This window comes from Ictalurus furcatus, chromosome 24 (genome assembly GCF_023375685.1).
Source record: "Ictalurus furcatus strain D&B chromosome 24, Billie_1.0, whole genome shotgun sequence".
Taxonomy (NCBI): domain Eukaryota; kingdom Metazoa; phylum Chordata; class Actinopteri; order Siluriformes; family Ictaluridae; genus Ictalurus; species Ictalurus furcatus.
In genome coordinates, this window is record NC_071278.1 from 18,569,057 (window position 1) to 18,595,884 (window position 26,828).

Consider the following 26,828-nt stretch of genomic DNA (forward strand, 5'->3'; position numbering starts at 1 on the left):
TTGAAGTGCAGGCACATATTTTATCTGTAAGACTCCCATTGTTACTATAGAAACAGTGTATTAGAATGAGTTTATTAATATAAGCCTGTAATTTGAATTACAGCTGGCACTATTGTCAGAGCTGCTGTTATAGAAAATTAATCAACACCTTCTGACCAATCAGTATCAAGAGTTCAACAGTGCTGTGGTCTAAAAATCAAGACTTTAATACTACAACTTTGAAATTACATAACTTTATAACTATAGAGGATCTTGTGCACCCAGATCACCAGCTTGACCAGCTTGATCACTGACCAGATACAACACCATTTATTATCATTCAAGTAGTTGTTCATAGAGATGTTTTGTTTTTTTTTTTGTTTTTTTTAGTCAGCAAATAAGACATATTAAAATAACAGTGCATATAACACAGCACTGAGAATCAACTAAATGCCAAAGAGGACAGTGGCTGCTTTTCAACCTAAATTTCAATCTACGCAACTGCTCCAACAAAGTATTGGGCAACATGATAGAAATGTTTCTGCACTAATGGAACCTCATAGGATGCTGACACTCCCAGTAAACTGTTGGCAGGGCAAAGGAGGACATTGTTGCACTCTTTCACACACTCCATGTGTGTGTGTGTGTGTGTGTGTGTGTGTGAGTAAGAGAGAGAATCCATTTAGAAGTTACTGTTTCCACAACTGTATTATTATCCTTTGAGAGAGAAGTAGTGCAACTAATTAAAAAGACTGTGTAAGAGAGAGAGAGAGACGGCCTGAGAGTGAGAAACAGAAGATGAGGCGGAAGACAGAGGAGGCTAATTAAAAGGAGGAAAAATGACAGGGGGAAACAGAGAGGGGGAGGGCTGATCAGGGCTGGGAAGGAGGGTGAGAGCGTGAGGGAGTAAAAGAGAAGAAGAGCCAAACTGGCGATTCTGCCAAATTGCCTGACTTTGACTCTGGAGAGAGAGAGAGAGAGAGAGAGAGAGAGAGAGAGAGAGAGAGAGAGAGAGACTGGTGCTTCTGTACAAAAGGGATCAAGGGAATGTGACTTGGCAAGTGCCAGAGCATAGGGGTCTATTGAAGAAGAAGACAAATGAGGACCAAGCTGAAACAGCAAGAGAACACTAATAAAGAGTCCCCAAACATAGACGTTTTATTGTGGTGAGAGGGAAAAGGACAGAGACAGAGGAGAGAAAGAGAGAGAGAGAGAGAGAGACAGAGACAGAGAGAGGCGTGCTGCTACACCAGACTGTCTGATTTACTTGCAGTTATTTGAGGGTAGAAGATCTGCTAAAAATTTCCTCCAAAGGATCCAGCGCTGTTCTGGTTCTTCATCCTTACGCCAATTCACTTGGTCAGAAGAGAAGAGCTGCTAAGCCATGAAGAGACCTCACGATTACAGTTCTCCAGATCCAGATGCGGATGAGCTGATCGACGTTGGGCAGGAGGACAGTTATTGGTGAGGATTAAACTTACACATATAAACACCTGGAGCTTCACTTTTCCTCCTCAGTCCTGCAGAGGGCACTGCCCTGTAGACGGGACTGAGCAGGCACACCTATCTCAGGTGGAATATGCATGCATGCAAGAAGTATTTTGAATTATTTATTTTGTTTAATCCTAAATTTAGTTGTCATAGACTGGAGGATTGACTGTGGTGGCTCCCAAAAAAACTGATTTATATATTAGAGAAACTCCAGTAAGGACTAACTGGTCATTTAGAAATTAGAAATCTGATTTTAAGTGGTACCTGGTGGGTTGTATTTTTTTTTTTTTTGCCAGCAATTGGAAATGTCCAGCTATATCAGAACAAGGAATTAGCAACAGTTCATCGTTGAAGGTTAAGTTTAGATTTAGGATTTAGTCTATCAGTGGCAACCTAAATATTGAACACCTTAGTTATACCTTAAAGAGTGAGCCAATTACAGCATGTCTTTATTTTTCATTCAAAACCAATTAAATTAATGAGAAAACATTGTGTGATTGAAAGAAATACAAACTACAGTATGTGTGACACATGCTGAATAGAGTTTTTGTAAAATGCTGATGCCCCTTAGAAGATCATACAAGTGTGTTGCATCATGCTATAATAATAATAATAATAATAATAATAATAATAATAATAATACAAGGATTCTGACTTTTTAAACTAATTACTGTTAATAACTTATTTAACGCTATAAAGTCGTATATTTTAGTATACCAGTACAATATTATTTTTTTATTGAAATGCAATCTTTATTTCAGAAGTGGATGAAATGGTGCTCATGTGTATTTGCCTCAGAAACAAAACCATGCATGTCTAAAGCCTGACTTCACTTAGATAATTGTTATTCCTCATCGTAGCATCGATTAGGCCTAACTGGGAATGTTTTGTGTAGTGAATCCAGCTCTCTTCAAAAAGACACTATATTGAGTTTGCTTGGTCAAGTCAAGTCAAGTGGCTTTTTTATTGTCATTTCAACCATATACAGCTGGTACAGTACACAGCGAAACAAAACAACGTTCCTCCAGGACCACGGTGCTACATGGAACAACACACTAACCACATGTGATAACACAGAAATAAAAAAGACCTACACATTTCTACATAAAGTGCACAGGCAGACGTGTGCACACTACACAAGACAGTACAATGACTACTAAAGCAGGACAATGGGTAGAGTAAGTGACAGCGTAGCACCGACCAGTACACAGGTCTAGTATGTAAGTGTCCGATATAACAGGTAGTGCAAAACAATAACAATATAATACAAAATGATTTTGTACTGGTGTTTTGTACTGCATGGAAAAGGCAGCCATTACTCTTCCAGTCTGATCAGCCTGTAAACAGCTAGCGCTGTAAAAAACTGTACATTAATCTCTTGGGAAAATGCTTGTTGATTATATGATGTCATTTAATTCACTTTCTAAATCGTCTTTGAACAATCACTGCATGGTGACATTCAAGCAGATTTTGCTGAGTATCCTAGAATACCGCAAGAATTGCTGGGGATTCCCAGCTTAAATATCACTATCAATATCAAATAATATTTTTTAATGTAATAAACGATTATGTCAACAAAGCATGTAGACATTTGGACAGCATGGTAAAATATACAGAGTTGGCTTAGAACTAGAAGAGTGTAAATATCATATTGAGTGAAAAACAATTACATGGTTTCATACCACAGTGCTGTTGAAGTCTTGGTTCTGATTGGACAGAAGGTGTTGATTAATTTTCTATAAAAGTGGCCCTGACAGTAAAGCTAGTTTCAAGACAAATCACCGGATTATATTAATGCGCTTGTTTCTATAGTAACAACTATTTCAAAGGGACATGTACATTGGCTGCTCACATAAATCAATAAGTCTACCAATTAAAGGACTTTAAAAAAAAAGTGTTATCATTTTATTAAAACAAAAACGTATCATCATTGCTATAGTGATATTTTTTTCTAAAGAGTGTGTTTATTCAACATTTACAGGAGGTGGCTCTGCTATGTAACAGTCAGAGGTTACACTGCTGTGTTTGTCCGTCTAACTGTCGTGTTGAGGCGTTGAGGAAATAACAGATGTTAGCTGTTATAATAAACATGATAATAGGAACTAACTAGTTTCATGGACCGTCCATGTTGTGTAAAGTTTACTCATTAGTAAATTACTGTGGTAAAAGAGAAATAAAACATTTTGGAACATGCTGTTATTGGAAAATAATGAACAACTAGGTGATTAGATGAGCATTCACACAGTCTAAACAATCAAACAAACAAACAAGAACCCAGATTCACTTTCTAAATGACGCCTTGAGGGTCAAAGGTCAGTGTTAACTTTGGAGACTTTGGAGACTTTGGAGACCAGTGTGAAAGCAGATCTTAAGACATTTAGCTGTTTAAATTTTCTTATAATATAAACGAATGTGCCCTAATTCCAACACCATTTGAACATTAACAGATTTCCATTATCCCCTGACCCTTTAGAGAATGACTGTCTTCATTCTTTCACTTTTGATTTTTTTTTTTAAATATATATATATATATCTGTCGCAGCTTTCCAGACAAATCAGGAGCAGATTTAAGAATTGTTCTCAAGTTTTCCTTTGAAACGCAGCATAAAGAAGTTTCATAAGTACATGTTTTTAAGCTTTAAACTGACATGTGCAAATTATGTACAGTCATGGAAACGTTTAGTGCTCTGTAAGAAATGTGTGTCTGAAGTAATAAATATCTGTGTTGGCGTCACATTATGTTTCAGTTTAGAGATCAAACGTCATAACATAATGAGCGTGTCTCTGATCAGTTATGGTCTTTAGATGAGAGTAAATATGTTTAAGTCACCAGGAATACACAAGCAAACAAATAGTGTAATGATTCTGGAAGAGAGTTAGCAGGCCAAAGCAAACCAGATCCACACTGAGAGGTCCTTCAGAGGATTGAGGAAGACAAAGTGCATGCAAATCCCACTGTTCTCTCGTGCCCTACAGACATATAATCATCATGGCTTAATTTTTATAGTTTTTTTTTTTAGATGCAAGAAGCGTATCATATCAGCCAGGCGCTCCTGTGTCTCGCTGTTCTTTGAAATAAATTAGATTGAGTTTGATGATGTGCAACTATGTATCTGTATTGTATTAAGCACAGTAATGACAACAATATGCAATGACATCAAAGCCTTTAATCTGTCTTTCTTTTGCTCTCTTTCTCTATTGCACACTTTTCTCTGGATTTTGCTGTCTCAGTTCTGTCACTGGGTCCATGTCTCCCGGCAGTACTTCACAGATCCTAGCCCGCAAGAAGAGAAGAGGGGTGAGTTTATTACTCTTCCTCTCCTTTTCTCATTTACCCAACTCAAACATCAATGGTGATATATCTAGGACATGCAGTTTATTGCATTATGATTTTTATTTTCCCATCCAAACACTTTCTGTAGATAATTGAGAAGAGGCGCAGAGACAGGATCAACCATTGTCTGTCAGAGCTGAGGAGACTCGTGCCCAGCGCCTTTGAAAAACAAGTATGATAGTCATTAATGCAACACACTCATGAGTTTGATAAGTAGTACTCCAAAACTTTGATAATGCTGGATATATCATTCGTTTGTGTTTTTAGAGCCTAATTGTTTGCAAAGTGAATTGCTATTGCGGCAAAACCATTATCAAACCTTCCCCTTCACCCAAACTGACCCCACCAGCTCTGTTAAAATGATCTACAGTGGTGCTTGAAAGGTGCTTGAATTTTCCATATTTCTGCATAAATGACCTAAGACATCATCAGATTTTCACACAAGTCCTAAATGTACATGAAGAGAACCCAACTGAACAACTGAGACAAAAAATATTATACTTGGTCATTTATTTATTGAAGAAAATGATCCAATAGTACATATCTGTGAGTGGTAAAAGTGGTAAAACCTCTAGGACCTCAGTTAACCTCAGTTAATTTGAAGGTGAAATTAGAGTCGGGTGTTTTCAATCAATGGGATGACAATCAGGTGTGTGTGTGAGCACCCTGTTTTATTTAAAGAACAGGGATCTATCAGGGTGTGATCTTCACAACATATGTTTGGGGCAGCGTATCATGGCATGAACAAAGGAGATTTCTGAGGACCTCAGAAAAAGAGTTGTTGATGCTCTTCAGGCTGGAAAAGGTCACAAAACCATCTCTAAAGAGTTTGGACTCCATCAATCCACAGTCAGACAGATTGTGTACAAATGGAGGAAATTCAAGACCACTGTTACCCTCCCCAGGAGTGGAGACCAACAAAGACTCCAAGAACAAGACGTGTAATGGTCCACGAGGCCACAAAGGAATCCAGGGTAACTTCTAAATAACTAAAGACCTCTCTCTCATTGGTTAATGTTAATGTTCATGAGTCCACCATCAGGAAAACACTGAACAACGATGGTGTGCATGGCAGGGTTGCAAGGAGAAAACCACTGCTCTCCAAAAAGAACATCGCTGCCCTTCTGCAATTTGGTAATGATCATGTGGACAAGCCAGAAAACTATTGGAAAAATGTTTTGTGGACAGATGAGACCAAAATAGAACTTTTAGGTTGAAATGAGAAGTGTCTTGTTTGGAGAAAAGAAAACACTGCATTTCAGCATAAGAACCTTATCCCATCTGTGAAATATGGTGGTGGTAGTCTCATGGTTTGGGCCTTTTGTGCTGCATCTGGGCCTTTACAACAATCACTGATGGAACAATGAATTCTGAATGATACCAGCGAATTCTAAAGGAAAATGTTTGGACATCTGTTCATGAACTGAATCTCAAGAGAAAGTCTGTCATGCAGCAAGAAACAACACACAAATCTAAACAAAACTAAGCACACAAGTCGTTCTAGCAAAGAATGGGTAAAGAAGAATAAAGTTAATGTTGTGGAATGGCCAAGTCACGGTCCTGACCTTAATCCAATAGAAATGTTGTGGAAGGACCTGAAACAAGCAGTTCATGTCAAGAAATCCACCAACATCCCAGAGCTGAAGCTGTTCTGTACTGAGGAACGGATTAAAATTCTTCCAGGACAATGTGAAGGACTGATCAACAGTCACTGGAAATGTTTAGTCACAGTTGTTGCTGCACAAAGGGGTCACATCAGATACTGAAAGAAAAGGTTCACGTACTTTTTCCACTCACAGATATGTAATATTGTATCATTTTCCTCAATAAATAGATGACCAAGTATAATAGTTTTGTCTCATTTGTTTAATTGAGTTCTCTTTTATCTACTTTTAGGACTTGTGTGAAAATCTGATGATGTTTTAGGTCATATGTATGCAGAAATGTAGAAACTTCTAAAGGGTTCACAAACTTTCAAGCACCGCTGTATATCTTATGAGCTACTGTAACTTTTTGAGAGTTAATTTCCGGGTCAGAAAAACAAAATGGCTCCCGGGTGCCACCACAGAAAACATTTCGCCCTATTGTTAGGAAATCACAGGTTTGAATCGCAATGATGCCACATCCATCTGTAGCCGGGAGCCAAGGGAGCAAAACTGGCTGTGTTGTCTGGGTGGGTAGGACAGCATACTCCCTCTCCCCTGTCAATCAAAGTGACACAGCATATCATGTTTGCATGTGGAAGAGGGTGGATAGCTCTTTCCTCTGAGTGTGTTACACTGCCATGTGATGCAGCATGAGCAGCAGTTTGAAAAGATGCTGTTGGCTGGCTGCACATGTCTCAGAGGAAACACATGTTAGCCTTCAGCTTACCCCGGGGGGGGGGGGGGGGGGGGGGTATTTAGATTGACATAGCAATCACGGTATTATGATTAATTATAGGTAAACATGTTTAAACATTATGACCTGCACCTTCACAGTGATGTTTAAGTCAATCCATGGAAGTAAAAAGCATGAAAATAGATTTAATTCACTTTTTTCTGGATAGGGTTCATCTAAACTTGAGAAAGCTGAGATTCTTCAAATGACAGTGGATCATCTCAAATTGTTGCATGCCATGGGTTCAAAAGGTGAGTGGATTAAACATATTTTTCTGTATGTTCTACATTTTACATCCACATTCTAAAAGACACAAGTTGTGTTAAGAGAGAGTACCTGTGTACTGAGATGTGATTTTACCTTGAAGGTTATTTCGATGCTCGTGCACTGGCCGTAGACTACAGAACGTTGGGATTTCGTGAGTGTGTGGGCGAGGTAGTGAGGTACCTCGGCTCTCTGGAGGGTGCAGATTCTTTAGATCCTATTGGTGCCCGTTTGGTGTCCCACCTGAGTCATTGTGCCAGTGAGCTTGACCCTCTGCATCAGAGCCCAGCCACTTTGGCCTTTCCTCCTTGGCCTTGGGGCTCCTTCCCTCAGCTCAGTGCCTCCTCTAGCCCAGCCTCCTCTTCCCCCTTTCCTCCTGCCAACCGCCGACACATGGCCCCTCATGCTGCTGCGACTCTTCTGGCGTACCCCTCGCCAACCATGTGTTTAGCGCCACTGGGAAACCAGAGGGCACTACTGACCCCTGCATTATCTCCAGTGCACAGGATGTCCTCTGTTTCATCAAACCCTCATAGACTGGCACATCCATCCACAGAGAACTCAACTGTTCCCTCACCTTTGCATTCTGTCCCACCCCATTCTCATAACTCCTCCTCCCCTTCCTCTAATTCCTCTTCGTCTTCCCCCTCCTCTTCATCCGCTGGACATCCTCAGGTTTCCTTCAGACCCTTCGTTGCTCTGAGATCTCCAGCCCCACTGATCAGGGTCAGCAAGTCTGCACACACTTGGGGAACAGAGATCGGGGCCTTCTGATTCATCTAATATCGTGGACTTTTGACAAATATGCAACTCATACCTTGTTGGGACAAAAGAGCTATGATATCACGAGTAATATCCATTTGGGTTGTAGTTATTACAAAATGTTAAGAATGTATCCTCTTAACGCTCCCTATGTTGTTACTTAAAAACTAAACCCAAATAGTAGCAATCGAACAATGCAAATAGTGATACATCCACATTAAAAAGCAATTATATATATTATTTAAATGAAAAGACAAGTTTTAACTCAGTGATATTCTAGATTTTTTTTTTTTTAAAGCAAGACTGGTGAATGGACTGGTGAAAATGGTGTCTTTCTCAATATAAACACAAATTCCATCATCTCCACTGATGTATTTTTCTGTTTGTTTGCTTATTTGTTTCCTCAGTCACTTAAATATCTTTTCTCAGATTCTCATCTATGTTATCCATTTGACATGAAATTGCTTGTGGACATTTCATAAAGACAAAAGTGCCTTTTCAAATCAGTGTGTTACATTATTTTTTTTTTTCTCTGGGTGTGTCAACCAACTCCCAACCATTAGGTGGCAGCAAAGTAATAGTTCATGTAAATGAATTACATGACATCAGTCAGCTTGTAGTCAGCATATGCTGGAACAGAAGATGAGTTACTGCATGTGTCAGCATTAGCTCAGTGTGTTTTTGGCATTAAGCGTTACTCCGAGCTTGATGTGGCTTTGGGAGGATTACTTGCACACCAGAAACCATCCTTTGGTGCGCAATATAATCAGTGTGCCACTTTGTGTTTTCCTGAGCCCTCTCAGAGAGGATGATGGGAATGGTGGAGGGAGGAAGTGAAACGTGGTGGCGGTTAGCTGACTATCTTTGCCACCAAGAGTCATCTGGTCAGAGCTGCATCTCATATCACATCCACTGTTTATTGCTCAACAGTCTGTACACTGTAATTTGGATAAGTCTGCTGTCTCTCAAAATTACACATTTGTCCTCATGCATGCACGAGACAAAAAAAAGAGTATAAGTGCCAAGGACTTGAGCCTAAGCTACTAATGACACATTACTAACTTTGTCAACAATGACCATACAGAAAGCCTTCTATAAACGTAGTCATACACAATCAGGAAAATATACCATTTGCCCAAAGCAGGATAAAGTGGGTACTGGAGATCAGTGAATTAATGTCGAAACCTGGCAACCCTTCCCATGCGTTTCTGCCATTCTCTGACCTCCCCATTTAAGTAGAAACCTTGCTCTCGTGAAATGTATTTTTTTTTTTTGTATGCATCCTATGGGCACATAGGATGCATACAAAATGCACACACCTATTCTGAAGGTTTCTTGAACCTGTATTTGTATTTCACATTGTATTCATATTGTAGGATGCATTATCTGTTCCATTTGAATGTTTTGTGTGTGTGTGTGTGTGTGTGTGTGTTTCTTTACATCCCTAGTCCTAGATATTGGAGCACAGAATGCATAATAATGGCTTAGTGGATCTAGCCACCAGTTGGGAGCCAGGTGTGCAGCCCAGGAAGGCTGTTCGCTATATGCAGGCAGGAATGATGAAGGATGATGCCCAAAGCAAAGAGAACTCGTAGTCTGTCTCAAAGTACCGGCAATATCTGGGAACGGGTTAAAGGGTTAAAAGGTTCTAAACCAATGATTCACAGTGACAACAAGTGACGATTGCCCATGTGTCCGGCAGAGAATTGTTGGCAAGACACGACCATCAAAGAGGAGACAGGTATCCTGCCACAGAGGCCAGTGTCAGGCTCCAAACAATCCAATCTGTACCTCAGTGTTGGAACTAGGTGGATAACATAGTGCATTGTAGTAAATCCGTTTAAATTAAATATTAAATCAGTTTAAAGTTCCTCAGATCCATATGCAAATTAAGTTAAAAATCCGTGACCCCACCATTAGTTCAGCACTACTACAATATTATATGACTGTATCAATTTTTACATTTGTTACTAAACATATGTAAAGGAAATAGAAAAAAACTTATTAACTTAAGTCAATAAGTGCAGCACTGCAGCAACCTCTTGGTCGTCTTCTGGTTGTCATCCACAAGGATCCAATCAATTCAAGTAAACATTACTTTTCTTGTTTTGTGAACACAATAACTGTATTGAGATAATTGTAACTTTACCCCAGTAAATGAAGTCAAATGTGTATCTATGGGTTTTAGCCAAATATATTACTTACATGACCTAATTTAGTACAGAACTTACTGAGCAGTGATTGTATTTCATTAACTCTGCATAAAATTCTTGCTGAATCACTTTTCTTCAGTGCAGATGCAGAGAGTGGCACTGTGTTACACCCCTGCTAAGATGCTTTATATAAATACCACTGAACACACATAAAAGAGTCTAAACCAGAAAAATCAATAGTGACAACGAACACATCAGATGATAGAAGACAGAAACCAAGAAGCAGTCATGTGTCAGGGCAGGGTCAAAATTGAATCAGGAATTTAAGTGAAATTCAGGAGAGGGCACCCTCCAGTGGTGTGGAGAAGAATCCTGCCTAGATGTTACACGTGTATCTCGAAAATGATTTAATTATAAACAACTGTACATTATTTGAACTGACCTCATGCTTATTTTGTACATATGGATCGTAAATATATGCAACATATTAGTCATGATAATTGTATAACCTGTTGAAAAAAATATAAATTTATTTGTTTATTTACTTCCTCACTTAAATATTTACAATATTTAAGAGGGAGTAAGCCATGTCTTTCCATTATGGAAACAGTCAAAATGTAAAAGTAGATTTTACATGTAACTCAATTAGTTTAATATAAAGCTGCATTTGTATTTAGATATAATATTTACAGAAAATGCTACTTTTTATTTTATTTTGCAAGAGCACGAATGAATGAGACTTTAATGAAAGATAAACGATAATGCAAAACAATATGGTTTAACGTTCATACAGATTAAGCATTTAGCAGCTCATATGACTGGAAGGTTCCAAACAATTGGAAAATATGGGCCCTTGATGAGGAGGCAGGTCATCCATCATGGTCTGGTCTGCATTATATAGTGCTTTTTTAACCTTAGTGGTTCCAAAGTGCTTTACACTGGTTCTCATTCACCCATTCACACACACACACACACACACACACACACACCAATGGTAGCAGAGCTGCCATGCAAGGCGCTAGCTCGCCATCGGGAGCAACTTGGGGTTCACCGTCTTGCCCAGGGACACTTCGGCATGTGGAGTCACATGGGCCGGGAATCGAACCGCCAACCATATGATTTTGGCTTTACAGATTGACAACATACAATGAACCATTTGCATGACATTCCTGCCTGTTCAAATTATTCTAACATGAATTTTTTCCATAGCATATGTACAAAATAAATATATTGTATTAAATCCAGAAGGCAAATGTTTCTCTGAAAGAAATGACACCCTGGGCTGTTACATACTTTGAATCTGATCCTTTCTTCAAGCACACATCCAGACGTGGCAGCTCTGCTTGTGAAAGATTTAGTTAAAGATGTTAAAGATGCTGCTGTACATTTGGATAACCACATGTGAAATGTGAACTGTTAAGCAATTTATTTCGTTACCATTATGCACATCTTTAGACCATTAGCTAAAATCGACTTTTGTTGAGATTTAATATTTGTTAGTATAAAAGTATGTCCGATTGGATATTTAAATATGTTCAGATGCAACAGTCTTTGTTTGCTAGATGCTGCATGGCATCCTTGTGTGTTCTCTGTGATTCACTGCCACTCCATTGCTCCATCTGAAGTCTCCGGCCTGCACCCCTCCCCGTGGGAAAGCTGGCCTTGTGTGACTGCGGTGGCCCAAGCTGGAAGCTGTGGTGGCAGCACTGACTCTGCTGTGGCCAAAAGAATGTCAGGCCAGAGGAGACGCTCATACACACACACACACACACACACACGAGAGGGAGTCTAAAATAATGCAACATAAACACACAAGCACACACTCTCCTGCCCACATCCAGCATGCCACTTGTCCAGCCCCGCGTGCTGCCTTGTAAATCCGTGCTTCAGCCCTTACAGACACAAAGTCCCACCACAGCTGAGAACAAACACACACGCACATGCACACACACTGACATCTTATATGTGCAAGCATGCTCCTTTTGAAATCTAAACTCGAAAAAAAAAACATTCTCAAACAAACAATAACCCCAAAACCAAAAGCATGCATCCTTTCATGCATTCAAAAGGATCACTTCAAATCACTCTAATGTGTTGCTCTTTGATGCTCAGACCAACAGTTTAATTGCGCTTCTTGAGGGAATACCATGTAGTGGTACTGTTTGTTATACAGGACTCACTGTCAACACTCGCATCATGCAGTGCTTAATTGTTTGAGGGGAAAAAATAACCAACATTCTCAAGTCTTTGAGGGAATAAGTGAATGTGTTTCGATATGCCGTGTTGTTCATGTGATGCACTCTTAGTGTGACACTAAAGTAGGTTTTCATGGCACAAATGTGAATACTGTGTAAAAACTTGTACCTCCTAAGAACTGCTGCTGTAATCATAAAGACTTTCCTGTACTCATCCCAGGACTCTTATTAACAACATGCTCATAACAAACATTCCATTTCTTTTCAACAAATGTAGTACAGCTAGCAGCCTTTCTGGGCTGACTCCCAACTAGGACTAGATCCACTAAGCAAACTTACCGAGACAGCATTGGCATTACTGAGCATTCTATGCTTTCCAATATCTTCTTCTTTCAGATGATCAACACTGAGACAATGAAAACAGAGCTGATGCCCGTCTCTAGCTTCTAGAGGGCTCAGACATTGCCCGTACAAACACGGGTCCTGCAGGATCAGGTTTATTTCTTTTTTCTTTCCAGAGCCAAACTGTTAATAGTGGGTGGACCATTTACTGGAGAATTTTACAACTCACCACTGGGAACTTTATCTGAGGATAATCCACTCAGCTGGTCGGCAGTGAAACGGAACAACGCAGCGTGCCGTAATGGTAGAGTCGCAATTTTACAATTCAGCGATTTTATAATTCACCACTAAGAGCACTACTAAGTGGATAATCTACTCAGCTGACAATTCCATGACTCACCACTAAGAGCGCTATTCCATGAGCCACCCAGAAAGTTAAAAGATGGAGATTCACTGTATACATTAACAATTGAATTCACTGTATACATTCACATTGAGCTATTGGTACAATGGTACATTAATGAATGAATATAAAGACTGGTTTATCTTGTGATGACACTGGGAAAGATTAGGATATTACTCTGACATAAATTATTCAAAACACTGTGACCCCTTTGACTGTTGTTATTAATATTAATTTAACACTGATAATAACTAGATAATTAAATCTACATGTATGCAAAGACTTCATTATTATGGCCTGGTTACCTTTCAAGTTTTAACTATCATTAAATGTCACTGCCATTATAAGTCAAACAACACTTTTGTCACCAGGCTAGCGTGATATTACTACAACTTCAATTTGGGTTACAATTTACTTATCTATGAAAAGAAACTTTGTTTCCCTTTTTACAATGGTTGGTGCAGCCAAATGCTGCACAACGTTCCGGCATTCTGTAAAAGCAACATTTACTTTTCCAGCCTTTTGTTGTCCTGTCCCAACTTTTTTGAGATGTGTTGTGGCCATCAAATTCAAAATTACCTTATTTTTTTCTTAAAATGGTAAATTTCCTCAGTTTAAACATTTGACATGGTTTCTATGTTCTATTGTGAATAACATATGTGTTTATGCGATTTAAAAATCATTGCATTCTGTTTTTATTTACATTTTATACAGCGTCCCAACTTTTTTTGGAATTGGGGTTGTAGCAAACGCATTTAAAATGCTCATTTTAACCATGAGGGCAATAATTAAGAGTTTCCAGTGAACTGGAAATGTTATGAATTAACCTGGAATTGGACACATGTCTATATCGTCTCAACGCACTGTGAAGAGGATGGTTCGAGTGGCCAAAAATCTCCAAGGATCACAGCTGGAGAACTGCAGAAGTTAGTTGTGTCTTGGGGTCAGAAAGTCTCCAGAACTACAATCTGTAGTCACCTACATCAACACAAGTTGTTTGGAAGGGTTTCAAGAAAAAAGCCTCCACTCTCATCCAAAAACAAACCCATGGAAAACCTGTGGGGTGAACTGAAGAGGAGAGTCCACCAGCGTGGACCTCGAAATGTGAAGGATCTGGAGAGGTTCTGTATGGAGGAACGGTCTCAGATCCCTCGCCATGTATTCTCCAACCTCATCAGGCGTTATAGGAGAAGACTCAGAGCTGTTATCTTGGCAAAGGGCGGCAGCACTAAGTATTGACTAAAAGAGGGCCAGTAGTTGTTGCACACTTATAATAAGAAATATTAATATTATCTTTACCCCTTGAGCTTCTCCACATTTTGTGACTTTATTGGGACTATATATCAGAACACAATCCCCACAGTGAAGCATGGGGGTGGTAGTATCATGTTGAGTTACCCTTGGCCTCATGGTTTATATCATGAGTTAGTAAGCCATCTGTGGTATAATGGAGAATATTGTTAACTGCATCACCAAACACTGAATTCCCAATTTTTTTTTATTGTTTCAAATAATTGAAAAATAACAATGTCAACAATGCCAAAATTGTCCTTGTCAGATTGTTATTCTGATGAAGGTTTGGCAAGAAATGTTTTAATGATGCATCTATCTCGGCAAGTATGTCAGGCAAGAGTCTGTTGTTCCTCGGTGAAGATGGATGACCTGCCTTCTCATCAAGGGTCCATATTTTCCAATTGTTTAGGACCTTCCAGTCATATGAGCTGCCCAGTGCTTAAGCTGTATAAACATCAAACCATATTGTTTAGCATTATAATTTATCTTACATTAATGTCTCATTCATTTGTGCTCTTACAAAATAAATAAAATAACAAAAAAAAATGGAATTTTCTATAATTATTATATCTATATACAAATGTAGTTTTATTTTAAACTCATTTAGTTAAATTTAGTTACATTCAAAATGTACTTTTATATTTGTATATTTCCATGATGTGATGGCATGGCTCACTCCCTCTTATCACTCCCTCTAGTGGTTTGGAGTTGATGTTCTTTTTTTTTGTTGTTGTTGTTGTTGTTCTTTTTTTGCTGTTGTGTGCCAAGCAACAGTAAGAAAATAGCTAGGCAAAGGTCAGGTGTGAGCACTACTTAATAACTAATGCTGCATTTGACTATAATTCAGAATTACTGACCTTGGCTAACAACAACAACAACAACAACAACAACATCATCATCATCTTGGTATTTCTACTCGGAGTTCAGCGTGCGATGTCAAATCAACATGGCTGCTCACAGTAAACGAAGAAGCACTTCTATACTTTTAAATGAGTTATGCTGTATATATTAGTATTTGCTTTGGATCAATCAACATACAGACATTTTTCACTTGTTAAATCTATAACACTGACTATAAAACTAGCTGTTTTGAAAAGGTAAATATACATAATTCATCACTGTTATCTGACTACATTGTTGCTAACAAACGGTGTCCATGTTTTTTTATTTTTATTTTTATTTTTTATACACTTTGTAGCTTGAACACAAGGAGATTGAAAACGAAGTTATTCTAAGTTCCAGGTTGAACACAGCATAAGAGTTCCTCCTTTTTATTTACCATACAAAGTGGCTACAATTCCACCCACCCACTGGACTGAGAACTGGCTCTAAAGAATTGATATTTCACAGCTCAAAGTACACCTAGATAAAGTTGGCACGAAGAGAATGTAACTGCTACCAGAAGCAAATGCACATCTTTCATGTCCCACATCCTTTTCCCTTCAGTGTATTTGCTTTTCCATAGGTATGATCACTACACGGTCTGACCACTACTTTAGCTGAACGTAGTGTATCCCTTATCACTGTAGCAAGGAGTCACGAATAATAAAGACTACGGCTAAACTGCACTTGTTGGAACCACTGGCATAGGCATATGATACGGTTAATATTGAATCTTTTTTGGATTAAGCTGTCCCTTACCATTTGCTATCACACTCCTAATCCAGGGTATATAGTAGGAAACACGAGTGTACACTCCAGGGATATTTGGCTGTGCACAGTCCAATCCCCAGCTGGTTAGTCCTGTTAGATACCAGGTGCTCCCATCTTTACACACCAGCGGACCTCCAGAATCCCCCTGCCAATCAGAGAAAATAACCGAGCAGCAGTTATGCTTACCACAAAATACTGGAGCTGTAAAAAGTCTGTAACCTCTTATTTTCCCCCCACATTCCATTTTGTTACAACATGGAAGTATAAAATACATTTGTTATTATTAAATGTATGTAGATTCAAAGAGCTTGTTAGGAAAAAATATTGCTATTGGGGTATATGCACAGCAGTAAATAAAATCTAGTAACATTATAACAAGCTATTAAGCAGTTGTTAATAGTTGCTGGTTATCATTAGCTTGTTCAAATAGGCATAGGTCTAATAAACTATGGGTAATCTACAGGTTGTCTGCAACATTTCATTTTAAATTCACTGCATAAACTGTGTCATTAATGCATTTTCATTCCATACTGCAAAACTGTAATAGGATAAAATCCAAGGTTGGCGGCAGTAGTTAGCATTGCCACCTCACAGTTCCAGGGTCCTTGGTTTGATTCTGAGCTTGGGTTAATGTCTGTGTGGAGTTTGTTTTCTCTCCCTGTCTGTGTGGGTCCTTTAGGTTTTCCTCCCACATGCCAAAAACAAGGCAGTAGGTTGACAGGCTACTCAGGGAAGGATACGCAATGATCCAGAAGACCCAGTCAGGGAGCGAATATGGGCAGCCATGCCTTCGTTTTCTTCAAGTCTCTGTTTTCAAGGGTCGAAAACGTCGCGGTAGTGTAGACGACAGGCATAACTGTAGCACAAGTTATGCGTTTTAAAATGAAAACACACTAGTGTGAACAGGGCCTAAATTACCCTAAGGTGTGAATGAGTACGTGAACGTGTGTATGCATGGTGCCCCGTGATCCAGGGTGTATTCCCACCTCATGCGCAGCAACCACCGCAACTCTGACCAGGAGAAAATTGTTACTGGAGATAAATTAATACAAAGTCCAAGGACAGCAGTGACTACGGGCTACTGATGGAGAAGGTTGTAAGTTCAAATCCTGGCATCACCAAATTGACCCTGTTGGGCTGTTAGGAAAGGCTTTTACACCTCAACATCACAGTTTAAATGTATTTTGAACAAAAAAGTGATTGCCTAATGCACAAATGTGAGCAAAGGCAAGATAAGAATTTAAGGCCCAAAAACAAGTCTCAAATATACTGTAGTGTGTACCTAAGACAGAACTTACATCACAGGTGTCTATTTTACCCTCAGGATATCCAGCACACAAATTAGAGGAAAGAACTTTATAAGGCTCCAAATCTTCTTTTGACAGCACTTTTGCACACACCTCCGAACTCATGAGAGGAACCTGGGCTTCCTGCAGTATATCTGGGAATGAACCTACAGCATACAGGACAGTAAGGACAGAGCCATGCACATTCAAAAGTACACTGTACTCAAGTGTACACTGCCTGAAAGTGTACACTACCTGAATTAAGCCTTCCCCATCCAGTCACAGTGCATTTTTCCTCAAGAAATCTGGCTTCCTTTCCTGCCTCCATCAGACAGACTGGACGTACAATATCTGGTAATTGCAGGTAAATCAGGATTATTTATATTATTATGTCTTAGAATTATTATCATAATCATACACCAAATGATGACTGAATGGTTCTGAAGAATATTATTACAGTATATTATACACAATATATTAAAAGCACTTACTATTGAATGTGACGGTTTTCTTGAGTTTTATCAGGGCGATATCATTTTGAAAACTGCTTGTACTGTAGTTAGGATGTATAATGATGTTTTCCCACTCATACTCCGTACCAGCTTCTGATAGCTTAGTTAGTCCAACCCGAACAGAAAACTGTGCGTATGGCCTAAATTTTATTTTAAAAAAAATTAAATCATAGTAATTATTACAACTTGTCTACATTACCGTAATGTATGTCGTATAGTATTGAATTCATAACACTTATTCACACCTGACACAAATAACCCATTATGACATAAATAACCTGAAGTGTTATATAACCTGTTTTGTTTAGATTGAAATAAGGGTCTAATTTTCCAATATCAGTGAAAACATAGTTTCAGCTGCATCTAAGTCAAATAAAGACTATAACTAACTGAACACACAGGTGCTTGTAACAGTCATACAGTATAGCGTATTTAAAATGGAGCAGTACAGTAAAATATCAATCGGTTCTGCGAGGAGACATTTCAATAATCAGGTGATATGCTGGACTCTAATGTTTATAGTTATGATTCAGTGTTCTGAATTTGGAGGTTTCAGATTTGCATTTTGATTTTTAACTGTAAAATAACTGTAAGACAGTTTGCGTGGAATGTGGAATCAGGAATGTCTGAGTACTTACTGAGCTAGACAGTGTGCTGCAGTCAGGATCCATCTGTTGGCAATGATGGAACCACCACAGATGTGTTTTTTTCTCCTTTGCAGGCTAACCTGCCAGGGCCAGTTACCTGCTGAGGCATCAGATCCTCCGAAAATCCTAGCCTTATTATCATCAGACTTTCCACAGTTTGCAGTCCCTTCAAAACAAACAAACAAACACACACATAAACAAATACAATTTAATCAACTTCTCGCCTTTTTTGTATGTGTCTTTGACTTTAAATGTTAAGGTTAAGATGTCGGACTACCGATCAGAAGGTCATGAGTTCAAATCCCAGCACTACCACTGTTAGACCCTTGAAAAAGGCCCTTAACCCTCAGCTGCTCAGCTGTATAAATGGGATAAATGTAGGTCACTCTGGATTAGGGTGTCTGCCAAATGCCGTAAAGGCAAATAAATAAATAATGTGAATTCAGGTATATTGGGAAATGAAGTAAATTGAGACAGTTAAACTTAGACATTTTTATTTTTCTGGCCTAAAAAGTGAAAGTCAAAACCTTTGATACTTAGTCCTTGAAGTGGAACCAATGAATAGAAATAACGATATAATTCATGTGACATCATATAAGGGGGTGTATTCAGCAGCAAACAGGAAGCTGACCCCAAAAGTGATGAGGGAGGAAAGATGACTTGGTTTGGTTAGATTGTTTTCATAAAGTTCTAAAATTTATGATTTATATATTTATGATGCATGAATACAAAATAAGTGTAAATTTAATTAGATTTACATTTAATACCTAAATTTAAAGTGAGAGAATTTAGCTTATTGTTATAAATAAATGTGTCAAATTAGAAAAGGATTATTAATAGAATAAAACAATTTAGAGTTTGAAATTAGAACAAATGTGTAGAAATAGGTTTAATAACGTTATATTTGGAGATAAATTTGAAAGTATTCAAAATATTTTCACTTGCTAATATGTAATGTTTTTCCAGTAAAGCTGTAATTGCCACCAAAGCAACACTGTTGTTCATTTGTGTTTATTTTTTAATATATGTTTGTTAATGCTCACGAATACATACTTTTATTATATTTATATATTTTATTATAAGTAGCGAGTCAAAATCATTTCTGTGTGTGAACTGATTCCCACGTTACATTCTGTACCTGTATCTAGACCTCATCCTTTAGAGGGGCTTTAAGATTATGTAATATTGTTCTCTAATATTGATTAATCTCCTTTCGGAATTTTAAGATAATTTCTAGGGAATTTCACTAAATGTAAATATGATTTCAGATTGTGCACGAAGAACACATCATGTTGCCAGTCCTTTCACCAGCCAGACAAATTCTTTTATTTGTATGCAGTGGTAGGATGGAATTGTTTCCATACATCATTATGGGGGTTTTAGTCCTGAAGCGCCACAGACAGACCTGCAGTGTACAACGGCACATAACACAAGCTGCATTTTCTGCCCAAATCATATTAATTAAAAAGGCCTATTTTAAATTTGATAAACTTCTCTGGTTGCCCCTATAATGGCTCGCCTCGTCTATGTTTTACCTTGTTTAATACAAAGGTAAATCTATATTCTGAATTGATATATTTCTGTAAAGCTGCTGTGGGACAATGTCCATTGTTAAAAGTGCTATACAAATAAACTGAACTGAACTGAATTGAATTGAATTAGCAAATTAACAACTCCTTCCTGGGCTGAATGTGGCATGGAAATCTCACTGTGGAAATTTCTGTAGTGGGGTGGGGCATTGGCAAAGGGACTACAGCCAGAATTGGTCATTAATTGTATTTATTGTAAAGGAGAAAAAGAAACAGATTTAGGAATAGTTCATTGACACCTTAATACATTTCAGCCATGTAGTCGAGCAAAACAGCTCACTGGCAGTCCTGAGATTTGAACCCACACTCTTCTGATAAACCGCACAAACCCTTCATTTCTGAGCTATCACTACATCTAAAGTCGATACATCCACTCTGCAACTGGTAAAATGTCTAAAACCATTACTTGCATAATTTGCAGCAGAAGGAAATATTGCAAAGTCACTTGTATTTTATGTAATTTCCTGTCAAAATATGAGAAAATTAGTATAAATCATTTGATCCATTTTTGTACACCTTAAACCAACAAACCGAGGTTGGCAGTATATTCATCTTCACCAGCATTACAGTTCCTCAGCGAGAAGCCAGATCGCACACCGCGCATATACACAACCTTTTCAGGTCTGGGCAAAATCATGACCTGCTTCACGTAGCATCTATGCCTGGAATAAGGAAAATACTTCAAATGCATGTATACAAACAGACCAGCACATATAGTGTTACTTGAAAGTTTGTGGTGATGATGTTTAGGTCATATTCATGCAGATATATAGAAAATCCACAAACTTTCAAGCACCAATGTAGATAAATCAGTCATTTTTTTCCTAAATTGGTAGGTTATATTAAGATTTTCAGTTTGATCTTGAGCTACTAGGTTATTGTTTTCAACTGAGCTTTTTAATCACATTACAGTACAGATATTATATATTCACCTGTAGTCTCTGTCATGGAAAGATGTTAGGGCATAAGTGTAAAATTGGCAGTATGGGTCTGCTGTGCACATTTCTCTACAGGCTTCGGATGTGTCCGTTATAAAATGACGGTTATCATAGCCAAAGAAGTCGATATTTTCATAGCGTGTTGTTGCCCAAACTAAGGGAGAAAAAAGGATCCATTTCAAAACGACACAGAGCAAAGAGTAAGTAGACCTACATGCTCAAGTAGAAAAAAAATCAAACCAAACCGTTTGACAGTTTGCAGTTTTTTGTTGGAAATCCAGAATAACTTTCTTTTACTTTAGCAGGCACCAGCTGGCTTACATCTTGCTTATACTTCAGGAAGCAACGCATATTGTACCTGTCGGGAGAATCAGTTTTAAAATATTTAGGACATAAAAGGGAATTGTTGGAAACTCAGAAGTGAAGCCCAGGAGACTTGGGTTAAGCTTCAGCAGGATTCTTTATGGTAGAACATCAGGAGCATCAGTCTACAGGTCAGAACATGCTGTCTTGCACTACAGTCATCAAGTCTAAAACAATGAGTTATACTTTATAGTTTTAAAGATATTTAGGAGGCTGTCCTTTCATGAGAAGACAAAGCACTCAGTTGATGACTGTAGGAAGTAAGCAGTTGTAGGAACCCTCCTCAGACCCTGGAGTTTCTCCAGCCCGTAAGCCAATCAGCATTATATTTACCAATCAGCCATTATATTTACGCTTGACTCAGACAATGATTAAATCATGAACGATGGTCGTCAATTCAGTGACTGGGACAGAGGCACCAAGAGCCAACACATACCAAAGGTGATAGCTTCAATAAGCCATTCTAGTGTGACTTACAAAAAGGTAAACAGGATCTGGAAGAGACCTCCACTCCGCAGCTCTGTTTAACAGTGTAATACAGCTGATGTTGTTGCTTCTCTAAACTACCAAGTCTGATACACGTATGATAATAATTTAATAATAATAACTCATTCTTAAATGTATATTCCCCAGTCTGGCTTCTATACACTACTGAGCAATAATGCCACTCTTTGCATTTTTAATTTGTCATAAATTATTTTCTTTCTCTCATATGAGACTCTGAAGACTTCCCCTTCTTGATCTCATTGTTTCTTTTGATAATGGAAATCAATCACTTGCTGTCTTTAGGCCATTGCTGTTACAGATTTGATTCTTTTTTTAGATATTATCCAACTACCAGGCATTTTGTTGCTTTTGGGAAAGACAAATTTGACAAAGCTTCTGGAACTCAAGGTATCAGTCCTTTTCCTTTCCCTCTTCTTTTCATTACTTAAATGCTATCCTTGGATCCCATATACTTTCCTTATTCTTTTCACTCCCCCCACTAGACCATATGGTGTTTACAGAATCATATACAGAATAATAAATGATATGCACACAGTATAATTATAATTTAAAACCAGTTTCCTAAAACATGGTCCAAAGTCATGAGCTAATAAATCCACTGATCTTGTCATTAACATTGATGGAATAATAATAATAATAAACCCTTTCCTGTAGTATCGAAACCTTTGATTCCTTCCTTAACTCCTTATTTAATCTCTGGAAATGTATCCAGTGTGTTTTGAACAAAAAGAAGACCAAGGCCCTCTTGGTCAAATCGCACCGAAGTGAGATTTTAGCACACAAATTTAAATGAATATTCTGAGGTGTAGAGGACAGGTTGACCGAGTGATCAGTGATGAAGAACAATAGAGCCAGACACACTAATAGAGGCAGAGATGATGGGGATCAAGCTTCATGTATTAACTCCTAACCAGTTAGTAGTCATTTTCTTTTTACCTTAATTTAATCTTATTTCGTTACTTTTTGCTTTAATGTACTATTTGCACCATATTGACTGTTCCGTAACATTTGACAAGGACGAGTAAAGCCTGTTTGGATGCAGTTAGGTTTGGCACTTACCAGGTATTACTTATAGAATATTTTGAAGATGAATATGAAAAATGGTTGCAGCGGGGATGTGTGCTACACAGGAACTGACAGTGCTGAGGTGAAGCAGCAAGGACATTCTCAAAGTCATTTCCCGGGTAATCTCTGTCGATGAGGATCTCCTCATTACATTCTAAAGAAAGGATGATGATTACTAAAATTCCGAAATTAATTTCAACAATTATACAATTATATATCAGCACATACCATGAGAGATATTGTTTACCTTTTTCAGTTCCCTTAGCCTTATACAACGAATCTGAAAAACCTGATGTAACACCAGGTGTGTTACGGATTTCTGGAGGTATTGGAACTGTCCAGCTGTACTTTAGAAAGCATTTTTTCCTGCACAGACATCAGCAATTTTAACTAGTAAAAATGCACCAGGATACAAACCGTGTGCCTTCTTCAGAGCTGCGTTAAGTGCATGTAGTTAAGAGTACTTCCGATTCTGACCTCCATCAAAATCTCTTGTACAATATCCACTCAGTAGCTTACTGATGGGAATTTCAACAAAGGGAGTTGGCTCAGTAATAAAAGCTTACTCAGCTCCCAAGTGGCTCCTCGCCCTTTTTCTCTAAACAGTTTGCAATAAGCGTTTTTCTTTTTCTTTTTCTTTTCTTTGACTAACTATGACTAAACTTGTTGCAATCATTACCTTATAATGAACAAAATAACATTATTATCTCAGGGCACTACCACTCAGGACACAAGCTGTACAAAATCCAAGGTCAGAATGGCACTGTTCGCTGTAACAATAAAATTCAATATGAAATTCAACTTTTGGTTAATATAAATAAAGAACATCAAGCTATGTGCCTGCGCAACACAATTTTAGATATGGGTAACATTCCCCACTTAATTTAGAAGTTTTGCACTTAAGTCACCAGCTCTGAATATGGCCTAGTGATTTTAAAACAATACTTTCCTTTACCTGGTGTTTGCGTCTGGAAAGTTCTCTGTTGCGAAAGAGAAAAACTTGCAGTCTGGATCACTGGTGCATTTTTTCTGACAGTCATCAGAAGTATTTAAGGGCAAATTGAGATAGTCTGATCCTGGGAAATCTACGTCCTGATATATAGATGACAGACAGGCATCTGAGGAGATAAAAAAAAAAAAAAGATTTGATTTTTAAATTCTTTGTATTAAAGCCACATATGAGATTTTACAAGTAACGTAGGGGCCTTGTTAGCTCTGATTTACAATACAAAAGATCTTCTGTGTACAAAAATAATGTTGAGAAGAATTTTAAGAAAAATGTTAAGACTTGCTTTTTTTGTACTCTGAGCCGAGTGAGAAGCCGGACGTCACACCCCTCATGTCTACAACCAGAGACGGCATTCCGGAGGCTGTGTGCTTCAGGTAGCAGTAAAATTTCCTTTAATGGTAAGTATTTGAGACTCAAATACATTTACATATAAATCTGAAGCAATTACTACATTGTCTGGTTTAATTTAGAACCCACATTAACACCATGCAGGATATTTTTAATGTATTACATGTTACATGATAGCTGTTGCTCATAGAAGGTCATCCTAAAGTTACTTCCATTTTGTCTTTTGGTAATCCAAAAGACAAAATGTAACCTTAATACTTTACAGTTCTATCTGTATCTAAGACACGGTACATCAGCGTTTGGACATCCAGCTTGCAAAACTATGAAGTACTGAAATTTACATTTTTAGCTCAATTTACATTATGGAACATGTGAGACATTTACTGTAGAAAGTGGATTTTGGAACAGTGGCGAAACACATACTAAAAGCTTTTCTGTATGAAGTTCTATCTGGCTGTTCTGAATTGATCTCCTAATACAAGGTGTTGCAATGGGTTTCAGTCCAACCTTGTTCCATTTTTTTTTTTTTAAAGGTAGAAACTTCATACATTTTCAAAGATAAATTGGAGCCATGCTCATAACGACTGTTTGAAAACGACTGGATATTTAGTGAAATTAAATAGTCTAACCTGTCGTCTTTGCTCCAATCCGCCCGGAGAAATGTGAAGAATAAACAGGAATGGTGTTGTGTGCAGGCGAGCTGACAGTGCTGGGCGTCGGGGGAGTAAATCTGCAGAACATCATGTCCAGGAAAGTCCAAATCCACCTTCAGCTCTTGGACTGCAGAAAACCCAACAATGCAGAACATTTGCACAATTTATTTGTAATTACATAATAATACAGCAGTTATCATGTTAAAATAAGTACCGCCCAGTTTAACCCATCAGCTCCATAAACTAAAAAAACATTAGAGCCCTGAACAATGCGCAATATTCAAGATAAATCACTTTTGTATTTTGCAGTATTAAATGACTAATGTTTGATATAATTAATAAACCTTTACTAATAAACCTACCTTTACTGAAGGACTCTGGGAAAACAGACAACAGCACTATCAACAAATACACTCCCATCTTCTCCTGAAATACATTCACTGCATCTGCTTTATACAGAATGAGCCACAGTTAAGCTGGTGTTCATACAGAGTTCAAAGTACCATGCAAAAATAAGTACGCTACTCACTGTTTGGTAACAGAAGTCAATGAACTAATAATAATTAACCCGTAAACACATACCTTGGGTCATTAGTGACCCAGGACGACACGCAGTACCCTCCCCCTTGTTCATTTTTTCACATTAGACCTCCATCTTCTTAGTATTCCTCAATATATTTATCATCAACAATATGACAAGAAACAAATATAAAATTGTCAAATAATATCTGTTTTATAATTCGTTTATCGTAAAAAGTTTAGGGTTGCTACTGACCCGAGGTATATAATAGTGTAAGGATATATTTCTACACACTCTAAAAAAAAATGCTGGGTTATTTTTTTCTACCCGAACGCTGGGTTGAGACTTATGGGTCATTTAATTCGATTATTTTCTCAGTCTTGGGTAGTTTTGTGTAACCCAACCGTTGGGTTAATGGCTGGGTCATTTTCACTGACAGTTGAATCAATGCACCCCTCCCCCACCCGACGCATCAGCCCAGCTCCTTGGGTCAAATTTACTCAGCGCGGACTGTTTGAATTCACCTCAGGTGGAGGTAGCAGTTTTTGAGGCGAGGCGATCAAATGACCACATGTAAGTTAGCGTTCATCACTACTTAGAGTTAACGCTGCTGAAAATGCCCGGCCGAGTTTGTGATATTTAGACAGGGAGCTCTCGAAAACGTATTCATTGGACAACAGTAACTCAGCAAGTGATATTTAACTTTACCTATCACAATGGCTTCAAAAGTAAATATCATGTACTGCTTCCTCAGTGTTGGCGTTACACTACTAGTGAAATATGGGCTGAGGTTATTCTATAATTCTCTGGGTCTGCATCTTATCTGAGGTTCTGAGAGTTAGGGTTAGCTAGCTGGATGCTGTCACCAATCACAGTATTGATGAGTGATGCTAACCTAGACGCTCACCTGAGTTGATAACATTACTTTAGCATACAGCTCGCGGTAATGTTAGACATTCCTGTTCCCTTTTTGAAAGTTAACGTTAGCGTAGCATTACAGCTGTTCACCATGATGTAATCAGAGAGCGGGTTAACGTTAACGACATTTAGCAAGTGTTTTGGATGAGGCAAGCTGTAGTAATTAGCATTAGGAGGATGGGTTAGAGCCGTGTTTCTTCATGTATTGGGTGAATGTTAATGCTG

At 38.2% G+C, this 26,828-nt stretch overlaps 2 protein-coding genes across 2 annotated transcripts; one reads left to right on the forward strand and one right to left on the reverse strand.

The window, feature by feature from the left end:
• Nucleotides 1-656: 656 nt before the first annotated feature.
• heyl (hes related family bHLH transcription factor with YRPW motif like) lies at nt 657-8,221 on the forward strand. Its single transcript, XM_053613533.1, has 5 exons — nt 657-1,443; nt 4,702-4,768; nt 4,893-4,976; nt 7,353-7,434; nt 7,551-8,221. Exons 1-5 carry the CDS (start codon nt 1,364-1,366, stop codon nt 8,219-8,221), a joined length of 984 nt encoding a protein of 327 aa, XP_053469508.1. The 5' UTR covers nt 657-1,363.
• Nucleotides 8,222-14,788: 6,567 nt separating this feature from the next.
• Nucleotides 14,789-25,684, reverse strand: LOC128600665 (plasma kallikrein). Its single transcript, XM_053613309.1, has 15 exons — nt 25,528-25,684; nt 25,142-25,292; nt 24,448-24,554; nt 24,111-24,273; nt 23,403-23,521; nt 23,150-23,309; nt 21,466-21,578; nt 21,215-21,374; nt 20,814-20,944; nt 18,685-18,859; nt 18,026-18,186; nt 17,790-17,885; nt 17,547-17,701; nt 16,237-16,393; nt 14,789-15,039 (listed from the first exon to the last, which is right to left on the reverse strand). Exons 1-15 carry the CDS (start codon nt 25,583-25,585, stop codon nt 15,035-15,037), a joined length of 1,911 nt encoding a protein of 636 aa, XP_053469284.1. The 5' UTR covers nt 25,586-25,684; the 3' UTR covers nt 14,789-15,034.
• Nucleotides 25,685-26,828: the final 1,144 nt, after the last annotated feature.

Coding starts and splice junctions, on each gene's coding strand:
- LOC128600665 (XM_053613309.1), bottom strand. CDS start 25,585: ATGGGAGTGTATTTGTTGATAGTGCTGTTGTCTGTTTTCCCAGAGTCC. Junction 21,375..21,465: donor AAACTGCAAACTGTCAAACG/GTTTGGTTTGAT, acceptor TTTCTCCCTTAG/TTTGGGCAACAACACGCTAT. Junction 20,945..21,214: donor TTCCATGACAGAGACTACAG/GTGAATATATAA, acceptor TCCTTATTCCAG/GCATAGATGCTACGTGAAGC.
- heyl (XM_053613533.1), top strand. CDS start 1,364: ATGAAGAGACCTCACGATTACAGTTCTCCAGATCCAGATGCGGATGAG. Junction 1,444..4,701: donor GGGCAGGAGGACAGTTATTG/GTGAGGATTAAA, acceptor TTGCTGTCTCAG/TTCTGTCACTGGGTCCATGT. Junction 4,977..7,352: donor CCAGCGCCTTTGAAAAACAA/GTATGATAGTCA, acceptor TTTTCTGGATAG/GGTTCATCTAAACTTGAGAA.